This window comes from Octopus bimaculoides, chromosome 24 (genome assembly GCF_046866305.1).
Source record: "Octopus bimaculoides isolate indiv1 chromosome 24, ASM4686630v1, whole genome shotgun sequence".
Taxonomy (NCBI): domain Eukaryota; kingdom Metazoa; phylum Mollusca; class Cephalopoda; order Octopoda; family Octopodidae; genus Octopus; species Octopus bimaculoides.
Genome location: NC_142951.1, coordinates 31399903 through 31412402, shown reverse-complemented (window position 1 = coordinate 31412402; position 12500 = coordinate 31399903). Strand labels below are relative to the sequence as shown.

At 37.7% G+C, this 12500-nt stretch overlaps 1 protein-coding gene across 1 annotated transcript; it reads left to right on the top strand.

Annotated features, from left to right (window-relative positions):
• Window positions 1-1036: 1036 nt before the first annotated feature.
• Window positions 1037-4287, top strand: LOC106877226 (farnesyl pyrophosphate synthase). The gene has a single exon (XM_014926086.3). The coding sequence runs from the start codon at window positions 1432-1434 to the stop codon at window positions 2470-2472; it is 1041 nt and encodes a 346-aa protein (XP_014781572.1). The 5' UTR covers window positions 1037-1431; the 3' UTR covers window positions 2473-4287.
• Window positions 4288-12500: the final 8213 nt, after the last annotated feature.

Sequence of the window (12500 nt, the reverse complement as noted above, 5' to 3'; positions counted from 1 at the left end):
CCCAACATCCACATCCACTTGTGTATGTATCTCCCCCCTCTCTCTCTCTACACACACACACATATATTTATTTAAAAGCACCAGAAATATAACAAAAGACTGTTACTCTGAGTTTCACGATCCCGTTCATCGGACAGTTTTGTTAGAAAACTGTCCGATGAACGGGAACGTGAAACTCAGAGTAACAGTCTTTTGTTATATTTCTACTGCTTTTAAATAAAGCATATTACTCTACCTCTGGTATTTGAGTACTCTTTTTTCCACCTTGTTGCACATGTTATGTGCTTACTCCGATATATATATATATATATATATATATATATATATATATATATATATATATATATATATATATATATATATAGAGTGACGGAGGGTACTGACCAGCACCAGCTATTGCTAGAAACAACCGAAAAGGCACAAAAAATGACTGGCAGAGGGAGGTAAGATCCTAGCGTTTATAGTCGGATTGAACGATTTCTAAAAAGGTGGTGCTCCAGCATGGCCGCAGTCAAATGATTGAAACAAATAAAAGAATAAAAGCATATATATATATATATATATATATATATATATATATATATATATTATATTATATTATCATATATTTGTGTGTGTGTGTTTATCTCCACCACAGCTTGATAATCGGTGTTGGTTTGTTTATATCCTGTAACTTAGAGGTTCAGTAAAAGAGAACGATAGAATTAGTACCAGGTTAAAATGAAAAAAAAAAGTACTGGGATCGATTCGTTAGACTAAATTTCTTCAAAGCGGTGCCCCAGTATGGCCGCAGTCTAATGACTGAGGCAAGTAAAAAAATATATATATATATTCACTTATTTATTTCTGAGGCGAAAGCTCACAGAGAGAGAGAGAGAGAGAGAGAGAGAGAGAGTATTGCTTGTGTGGTGGGTTTGCTTGTATATATTTGTTTCTTTCTCCGAGAAACGTTGATCTAAACAACAACAACAGCAATAATTATGAAGTCGTCATTTGGCTATAAAACAGTTAAGTGACGATAAGGTCTATCAGTTGGGGAGCTGTCATTACCGAACAGCAGTCACCATTAAGTTTATTGTACAGTATCCTTGGCAACGGACGAGATCTGGTTGGCTGACGGCGATAATCTCGCAAGTAGCGGACACGTGACTTCTGAAGTAGCAACAGAAGCCTTTGAAAGCTTGACAAACCTCACCAACTTGGTTACACTTTCATGATCACCAGTCACCGTGAAGCTGGTATCGTGTGATTTATTTACCTGATTAATTTTGAAATACACTGATGTAAAGTACATATCCTCGTCGACAGTTTACACATGAATATATAAGTATATGATTAAAAAAAAACAAACGAAAAACCGAAGAATTTTCCCACGGAGTCACAACACGTGTCACCTTGATTTTAAAATATACAGGGAATCACTCTGTAATTATGACTGCGAATCTATCGGATATTGAAAAGTTCGACGAGTTGTTCCCTGTGCTTTTGGAAGATATTAGCACAGAATGGAAGAACCAATTTGAAAGTGACGATCTGCTGGAGAGAGTGATAGAAGTGTGTTCGTATAACGTTCCTTTCGGCAAAAAGAACCGAGGTACAACAGTTCCGGCGGCCTACACGGGTTTAATGAATGGACAAGCTTCCGAAGATGATCTCCGTCTGGCTCGGATTTTGGGTTGGTGCGTCGAGTGGCTTCAGGCTTTCTTTCTAGTTGCAGACGATATCATGGACAATTCCGTTACACGTAGAGGTAAACCATGCTGGTACCGGGTGGAAAACATCGGGAAAATTGCCATCAACGATTCGTTCTTCCTCGAAATGTCGATTTATACTTTACTGAGGAAATATTTCCGCAACAAGCCTTATTATGTCGAACTGTTGGAGTTATTTCATTCGATAACCTCGAAGACCGTTATGGGTCAAATGCTTGATTTGGTCATTGTTCCGCCGGGTGGCAAAGTAGAGTTTGAGAAATTCAGTGTAGAAAAATATAAGAAAATTGTCAAATTCAAAACTGCTTTTTATTCCTTTTACCTTCCCGTTGGGTTGGCCATGTACATGGCTGGCATCAAAGAACAGGAAATCCACAACGAAGCGAAGGATATTCTATTACAGATGGGGGAATACTTCCAAATCCAGGACGACTACTTGGACTGTTTTGGAGATCCTTCCGTAACGGGGAAGATCGGGACCGACATCGAAGACGGTAAGTGTAGCTGGTTGGTTGTGCAAGCCCTGGCCTTGGTGTCCGACGAACAAAAGACTGTCTTGGAACGAAACTATGGCTTCGACTGTCCCCACAAGGTCCAGTGTGTGAAATCGCTGTACAAGGAACTCAAGCTTGATGAACTTTTCTTGAAGTACGAAGAAGAAAGTTACAAACTTTTACTGGAGAAAATCGAGAAATGCTCGCATTTACCGAAAGAAATATTTCTTACGTTTGCTAAAAAAATATACAAACGTAAAATGTAATTTATTATAATATTTTTTAATACAAAAAACATTTCGAGTGTGTGTGTGTGTGTGTGTCTATTTATATATCTATATTCACAAGAATAGGGCAATTATGTGTGTGTATACACATGTAATTATATATATATATATATAGGCGAAGGTAAAGAATACGTACACCACCCGTTATCGGCGTAACAAAAATCTTAACCCTAAACACCGGGTGTACGTATTCTTTACTTTCGCCTCTCTCCCTCTCTCTCTCTCTCTCTCTCTCTCTCTCTATATATATATATATATATATATATATATATATATATATATCAGTCATTTCTCGTGTTTACATTTTTAATCATTACAACTAACATCACTGTACATACATCTAAAGTAAAACTCAAAAGTCCAGTCTAGTGTTGTTATTTGTGAGATCAAATCCCGCCAGGTCCTGTTTTTTTTTTTTTTTTCAGTTTCATTTATATATTTAGAGTCGATTAATCACGTACGGGTAACTGCTTTATAGCAGTCTCATATTTCTAACAATAATAATATTTTAAAAATCAAAATATTCGTTTCATACAATAACAATGTTGGTTTAATAATTTCAATAATCCAAGAAATGTTGAAATTTGAAACATGGTTATAAATTCCAAATAGAAACATGTTCAGTATAATTCGAATAACCATACAATGTTAAAAAAAAAAAAAAACAACGAATAGATTTGCATTGCCCTTTAACTGAAACATATACAGTCGTATGTACAATTAAAGAGACTGGCTTTAAGTAAATTAGGTATATTAACTTGTGTATTTGGGGTACTAGGGTATTACTATAATGAACAATGTGATCGAACACACGTATGTTCGAAGAATTTTCTGGTGATCATCTCATCTTTTTTGTATATCTATGGTTTCATTGTGTGTCCCCACTCTTATTCTTTCAAGATAGAAGGGTGTGCTTTTAAGAGATTTGGCTGCTATTTAGTGCATGTCAAATGGCCACGGTTCGATAATTAAGTAGCAGTGTTTTTATTTGAGTTTCTAGCTTTTACGGGTCTATATTCTGCGAAAAGAAAGAAAAGAGGCGACGGTCCTAAATTGTTTTGTATTAATATCTATCAACCGGTAATCAATGATATATTCGAGGTTGAACGTAATCAGCGAGCAGATTATATGGTCACGGCTGGAAGGCTTTAGATCATGAGTTTTCTGGGTCAGAGTAGACCTACTTAGACAGCAGACTAGTCTAAAAAGAAGTGGGTGGAATTAGGAAGTAGCAGCTCCCTCGAGTTGTCTTACCTCATAGGAAAGGAAATGGTACGGAAGAAGAGTGCAGAGAAATTTTAATTTGGGGGTAAAACATTCCAGAATTGTAGTTTCCGTTGTATGAAACACGCATTCGGAATTTATTTGGAATTTTAGTTTTTGTAAAACAATTTAGACATTCCTTCGATACATCGAAAGAATGCTACGATTTTAATACCGTCGCTTTTTTTCTTCTCTCTTTCTGTCGAATCTAGGACCGTAAGAGTGACAATGAATATTTGTTTTGTAAGGTCGACTTCGCCTTTCTTCCTTTCGGGGTCGATAAATTAAGTACCAGTTATGCACTGCGATCGATGTAATCGACTTAATCCTTTTGTCTGTCCTTGTTTGTCCCCTCTATGTTTAGCCCCTTGTGGGCAATAAAGAAGAAAAAAAGGTGAGTATAATCTGGTAAAAATTTGCCGGCAAAGGGCATTGAATTTACTTGTTTCAATCATTTGACTGCGGCCATGCTGGAGCACCACATTTAGTCGAGCAAATCGACCCCAGGACTTATTCTTTGTAAGCCTAGTACTTATTCTATCGGTCTCTTTTGCTGAATCGCTAAGTTACGGGGACGTAAACACACCAGCATCGGTTGTCAAGCGATGTTGGGGGGACAAACATATACACACTCATACATATATATATATATATATATATATATATATATATATATATACATATATACGACGGGCTTCTTTCAGTTTCCGTCTACCAAATCCACTCAAGGCTTTGGTCGGCCCGAGGCTATAGTAGAAGACACTTGCCCAAGGTGCCACGCAGTGGGACTGAACCCGGAACCATGTGGTTAGTAAGCAAGCTCCTTCCCACACAGCCACTCCTACGCCTATTGGGGGGGGGGGGTAATAATGTAAAAAAATCGCATTTGTTTTTTTGTTTTTTTTTCTTACAAAAAATTCTTTCACAGAAGGAAACAGCCATCACCTAATTCATTGGCGTTTTTCTTTATAGATGAAGTAGTGTTAGTTACTTCGCAAAAACCGCCGATCAGAAATCACACCCGTGTCAAGAGACAGGCGTAACTTTACTCGTATTATCATGGGTGGTGTCGATAATGGCTTTCGTGCCAGACGGATCACTCATTTGCAAATGAATGTCACCACTTCCCCATTCTCGTTCTCTCCCTCGCTCTCCTACGAATTCATGCGAAAGAAATATCCACCTGTATGTAGCTTTATCATTTCTACCAGGTAGCAGTAATCGAATATTAATTACCTTTTTTACTCTTTCACCTTACGCTTATTTTGACAGGTGGTTCTCTCGGCACCACCACTGAAAATCCACCCCCACCAAGCTCTCTCTCTGTATACACTTCTACACCACTGTCTCTCTTTCTTTCTTTCTCTCTCTCTCTCTCTCTCTCTCTCTCTCTCTCTCTATATATATATATATATATATATATATATATATATATGTGTGTGTGTGTGAACTTAGGTTAGTTAAAGTATGCTTGTGTCATATTTCAACTTCAGAAGGTAGATTTCACTGCAGTTATTGTGGAGAAAAAAAAAATCTCTCTTACGGTAAAAAGGTGGTCTTTTTTCTTTAAAAAAAACAACACTTTTTACCATTAAGAAATTTTATTTTCTCCTCGAATTTGCCTTTAGAAGAGGAAATACGTCACAAACATATTTTAACTAACCTGAAGTTCGCTTATGCCTAAACACTGCTTGACGCCGATACTGCTGTGTGTATACCTACATACATACAGCGAGAGAGAGAGAGAGAGGGTCCTCGGATACACATATCGCTCACCTTGTTTACTCAAGCAAAATATACTCTCTGTTATTCGACCTACAACTTTTCTCGGGTTTCACATACACCTTGTTTATTCAAGGCACGCACAGTTTGCACTAGAGCACACACATCTTTTCTTTCAGTTTCCCTGTTTCAGTTAAGAATTCCAATGTTTTAAAATTTCTTATTGTTATGTCTATCAGTGTTTGCTTGTTTAACCTTTTCTAGTTCTTTCGTTAGAAAGGAAACTTGATTATCAGGTTAACAAAGCGGTAATCAAGCGGATGAGTGACTCACAGATTTCTTTTTTTTTTTTTTTTTTTTTGGCGTTATTCAAATACTGGTTTCCCGTTTCACGGGTGCGTTACTCGGATGTATAAACCGAATGTCTCAACATTTCGTTCGACCCTTATCTATTAACCCCCAAAATCTTCACGATCGGAAATCCACTTTCACAACTCCCCACCATGCGATTCTATATGTCCACTGGAGCTGTTAGAAATAGCAGTCAAGTTTCATATATATCGTTTTCTACTGATTTGAAGGGAAGAACCTTGCGTAAAGCATCATCGACACATATTCCCTTCAGCGTAGATTTCTGAAAGCCCCTTTTGTAATTCATTTCATCCTTTTTTAAAGTGGTTTTTAGATTTTTGTGTTTCTAACAACAAGAGATAAAGAATTTTCAAAAGTTTTGTTTTAATATTAAAAAATTGTTTTCAAAAGGCAGGAATTTACGGATTTACAGCTTTTTTTTCTGTATATAACTATCATTCGTTTGTATTTGAAGATATAAATATGTTTTGCTTTAGCATCTATAATTGCTTGTTCACCTTGAATAAATTGAAACTTTCACGAAAGCAATTTAAATTTTTAGAAAAATGAAACAATATTTTCTAAGTATATTTATCCATTTCAAATGCAATCTACACATAGTGTGCGTGTCTTTGTCTGCCACTTCCCACTGCTTGACAAGAACACTAAAATTTGTTTGAGATTTTTGATAAAAAAAAAAAAAAAAAGTATTTATTCTGTAGGACACTTGGCCAAGGTGCTGCAAAGTAGGACTGAACATGAAAACATTTGGTAGCAAAGCAGACTTCTTAACCACTATACGTATGTATGTGTGTGTGTGTATAAAAGTTCCTGGCTTTGGATAAAAGAAAATACAGGAGGATCAGTTAATTATGATTTTATTCAACATATTCCCCTCTCAAATTCACACACTTATTGCAGCTGTCCTTCAGTTTTTCTAAGCCCTGTAAAACAAATCAGGGCTCCAACCAGGCCTTTTGTGATACCCTTAAAGTTAGAACTGTTCCAGCACTATCTTGTATACGTGCTTATATATATGTACACACACATGCACATATAAAGAAAGAACACAAATGGATTAAAGTTCACTACAGTTGTTTCAGATGTGTTTTTTTATGGATGAATAAACAGATTACAGCACGAAAAAAAAACCCCCGTTTTCTTCAGATGAATTAAAAGTTCAAAATTAAAAAAATTGGTTTGAAAAAAATACCAAAATATGAAATGTGTGTTGACCCTCTTACAGCTGTGTAAAGAAGTGCCGATCTCTAGCTGTGGAGGGAACTTGTGGTAGAGGTAAATCCAGGAAGACCAACCAGGTGGTGAAGCATGAGCTTCAAACTTTGGGTCTCAAAGAGGCAATGACTAGTCTCCAAGACCTTTGGTGATATGCTGTGCTTGAGAAAAACCATCAAGCTTGTGGCTGATGCTGGTGTCACGTAACTGTCACCCATGCTTGTGGCATGTAAAAAGCACCTTTCAAGCGTTGGGCCTCACGGAGGTGAGGTGGCTGAGTTCCTTTTGAGTGTTGGGCCTCATAGAGGTAATAACTGAAACCTTTGGCTTTATGTTGTGCTTGAGAAGAAGACCCATCAAGCTGAGCAAAATCACAGTTGTGGCAGATACCGGTTATCATGCAAGTAGCACCCATGCCGATGGCACATAAAAGCATCCTTTACACTCATGGAATCGTTGGCATTAAGAAGGGCACCCAGCCATAGAAACTGTGCCAAATGAGAGTGGAGTCTAGTGCAGCCTTCCAGCTTGTCAGCCCTGGTCAAACTATCTAACCCATGTCAGCGTGGACAGCAATGATCAGAGGAGAGTTTGCAGAGGTATAACCAGATTTCTTATGGGTAAGAGTCATAAACCAATCAACTGATAAAGCTGCAGGTAAAGCTTAAGAGGAAGACGGGGGAGAAAGAAGATTAGGGTTGAGGTGGGAGACAGAGATTTATTCAGTGTAGAAAGGGGAGACAAAATAACCACAAGACAACAACATCATAACAGGATCATTTACAATAATGAATACTTATGTAACACGCATGAAATTTACACCCGCATACTACAGAGTACACACATCCGTTAGCACTTTGTTCATGTCCATGACAAAATCACAGACTTCAGCAAACACATGATAATAAAAACACAAATTTCATAACTTTCAAAGTAAACACAGCAATGCCACTCGGTACACTGCCTCACGAAGGTCACTGCTAAGTCTCACTGCCGCACGTAACCGTGTGCTGCCATCTTTTGGCGCACTACAGAACTAGTCCAGGAATGTTTGATACCATCTCCTATATGTTCTGCTCAATCCCCTCGACAGGGCACCAGTCTGTCCAAAAATGACTCACTTTTGTCAGCCAAGTGGACTGGAGTAATAATGTGTATTGAAGTTTTGCTCAAGAGCACAACACATTTTCTGATCCACGAATCAAAATCATAATCTTATGATCATAGATGTAACACCCTAACCACTTAGCCACGAGCCTCTCTCTCTCTCCCCCTCTCAAACGCATATATGTAGTTCTATTAAGTGTATCCACCTTCAGCTATCAAGTAGTTGTTCACGTCTCGTGAATAACAGAGAAGAACTTCGTCAAAGAGATCCCTGGATGTTGACCTTTTATTTATCCAATCTAATGTATGGACCATAGAAAAATCTAAACCAAGAATAAATACGACGAAAATAGCAATAATTAAAATAGTTTTTACAACAAACAATAACCACACCTCATACATATCTTATTTACCACGAGGCTGCATCTGGAAGTATTTGGAAAATAATTAAAATAGCAGCAATTCTGCGAAATCAAGACGATATGAATATGCATTATCTCCCTTGTTTCCAGCGAAGAAGTTATTTAGAGTTATTTCCCTTATGCCATTAGCTGAGCGTTTTGTAGTTCAGCTGTCATAAAAAAATTTCCATTTGGTTCATTTGTTTTAGTCATTTTACTGCGTCCATACTGGAGCATCGCCTTTAGTCAAACAAATCGGCCCCAGGACTTATTCTTTGTAAGCCTAGTACTTATTCTATCGGTGTCTATTGCCGAACCGCTAGGTTACGGAATGTTTAATAACTGAATGCTGTGAGTTAAGATCACTGTTTTTTTTTTCAACATTTGTCTGTTTATTAACGAAGTCTTGTATAAAATAATTTTTATGTTTTAATCTTCGAATTAAATGGGTTTTGACTTACTGTCAGATGACTTTTGGCCAACCTTGCATGTGATAAGCTTCTTTTCAGTTTCCGTCTATCAAACCCACTCACAAGGCTTTAATTGGTCTGAGGCTAAAGTAGAAGACACTTGCCCAAGGTATCACACTATGGGACTGAACCTGGAACCATGTGGTTGGGAAGCAAGCTTCTTACCACACAGCCATGCCTGTGCATATATATATATATATATATATATATATATATATATATATATATATATATATATATATATATATATATATATATATATATATATATATATATATATATATATATATATATATATATGTATGTATGTATGTATGTATGTATGTATATATATATATATATATATATATATATATATATATATATATATATATATATATATATATATATACAGTCTGTTAAAGTCTGTCATACCGGCCATGACGAAGGGAAATAGCCCTGAAACTCGAGTCGCCTTTATATATATATATTTATATTTATATATTTATATATTTGATCCTTTATATTGAACACTCAATATTTCATCTACATTCAATACTTTCTTTCATGGTGCCATCCATTTTTATTTTATTTTATTTTATATTGTATATTGTATATCATATTATATATTGTATATTCCATATTCTATACCCCACATTAGTTCTGCAGGAATATAAATAAAACATAAAAAACAGACAGTGTTGGAACTCTTTTAAGCAAAATAATATATTCCTCTATACACAATCATACAAAAAACCCCACCTTTTTTGTATTTATTTTTACTCGCATATATATTCTCTCTTTCCTTTCCTGAGCGTCCAATAATACTATCCATATCACGTCCTCACTTTGTTGTTTTTTTGTTTTTTTGTTATTGTGTTTTTGAACTATATATATATATATATATATATATATATATATATATATATATATTATTACAATTAAAAGGGTAAAGGTTTATCAATTTATTAATTTATTAATAAATCAACAATTAATAATTTTTACCAAGCCCTTCGGTATGTAAACACCATTATCGGTGGCGAACTTATTTAAAAGTTCTTATACATTTATAAACATAATTAAGGGATCAGCAAACATTTGCTTCACCACATACCGAAGTTCAGAAATAGCAGCTAAAAAGTAATGCTATCTGTTGAAGTCTCAGCTTTTTTAGCTGCTATTTCTGAACTTCGGTATGTGGTGAAGCAAATGTTTGCTGATCCATTAATTATGTTTATATATATATATATATATATATAATGAATTCCGGGTAGAGGTAGGGGTCCACCAAGGTTCCGTCCTCAGCCCCCTATTATTTACCATAGTCCTCCAGGCAATCACAGAGGAGTTCAAGACAGGTTGCCCCTGGGAGCTCCTCTATGCTGATGACCTTGCCCTAATTGCGGAGTCACTATCAGAACTAGAGGAGAAGTTTCAGGTGTGGAAGCAAGGTCTAGAATTGAAGGGCCTTAGAGTCAACCTAGCTAAAACCAAAATCCTAATAAGTAGGAAGGTAGATAAAACACAAACCCCTTCAGGTAGATGGCCCTGCTCAGTATGTAGAAAAGGAGTAGGTAGTAACTCTATAAGATGTACCCGGTGCAAGCTATGGACACATAAGAGGTGCAGCAACATCAAAGGCAGGTTAACTAGCAAGTTAGTTTTTGTTTGTGGCAGATGTTCAGGTGCAATAAAGACTGCAAACAAACAGGAAACAACTTCTATCTCATTCCAGGGTGAAAAACTAGAGGTAGTCGATAGCTTCCGCTATCTGGGCGACCAAGTTAGTAGTGGGGGTGGGTGCGCTGAAAGTGTAGCTGCTAGAATAAGAATAGCCTGGGCAAAGTTTAGAGAGCTCTTACCCCTGCTGGCGACAAAGGGACTCTCACTCAGAGTAAAAGGCAGACTGTATGACGCATGCGTACGAACAACCATGCTACATGGCAGTGAAACATGGGCTGTAACTGCTGAGGACATACGTAAGCTCGCAAGGAATGAAGCCAGTATGCTCCGTTGGATGTGTAATGTCAATGTGAATACCCGTCAGAGTGTAAGTATCTTGAGAGAAAAGCTGAACATTAGAAGCATCAGTTGTGGCGTGCAAGAGAGACGATTGCGCTGGTATGGACATGTGGTGAGAATGGAGGAGGATAGCTGCGTGAAAAAGTGCCACACCCTAACAGTTGAGGGAACCCGTGGAAGAGGTAGGCCCAGGAAGACCTGGGCTGAGGTGGTGAGGCAAGACCTTCGTACATTGGGCCTCACCGAGGCGATGACTACGGACCGAGACCTTTGGAAATGGGCTGTGCGTGAGAAGACCCGGCAAGCCAAGTAAGATCGTTGCCAGTGCCCCTGGACTGGTTCTTGTGCGGGTGGCACATGAGATGCACCATTTTGAGCGTGGCCGTTGCCAGTACCGCCTGACTGGCTCCTGTAGGATTTTCGAGCGAGATCGTTGCCAGTGCCCCTGGACTGGCTTGTGCGGGTGGCACATAAAAGACACCATTTCGAGCGTGGCCGTTTTCGTGCGGGTGACACGTAAAAGCACCCACTACACTCTCTGAGTGGTTGGCGTTAGGAAGGGCATCCAGCTGTAGAAACTCTGCCAAATCAGACTGGAGCCTGGTGTTGCCATCCGGTTTCACCAGTCCTCAGTCAAATCGTCCAACCCATGCTAGCATGGAAAGCGGACGTTAAACGATGATGATGATGATGATGATGATATATATGCACATACACACACACACACACATATATATATATATATGCATGTGTATGTGTGTGTATATATATATATGACGGGCTTCTTTCAGTTTCCACCTACCAAATCCACTCACATGGCTTTGGTCAGCCTGAGGCTATAGTAGAAGACACTTGTCCAAGGTGTCACATAGTGGGACTGAACCTGGAACTATGTGGTTGGGAAGCAAACTTCTTACCACACAGACATATCTGCACCTATGTTGCTCCACCTACTTCAGTTTATCATCCCACAGAAGATTGAGAAGCTAAGATGTCCTACGGTGAGGTTTGAACTCAGAGTGTTAAGGGAACATAATTGAATAGGGAAAAGCAGACAATCCATTCAGCTAGCCCACCACCATCTTCTGATTTTTTATCTTGGCCAACTTAAGAAATAAATTATGTAAACAAAAAGAACAAGAAATAGTTTCTTGGTTGTCAAGTGCCTCTCCTGTAAAACAGTAGACAACATTCATAACATTTTTCTGTGTTTAAGGATGATGAGGTTAGTAACTTGACCTGTGCGTGTGGGCGTTCATGTTCACACACACACACAACACATACTCATATACACACACACGTATGTATATGTTTGCTGTCATTGGTGGTGGCACCTCTCATGTCTGAGTTTGGTTCATTCAGTGCCTCCATGATTCTTAAACCTATCATATGTACATGTCTGTGTCTATATATATATATATATATATATATATATATATATATATATATATATATA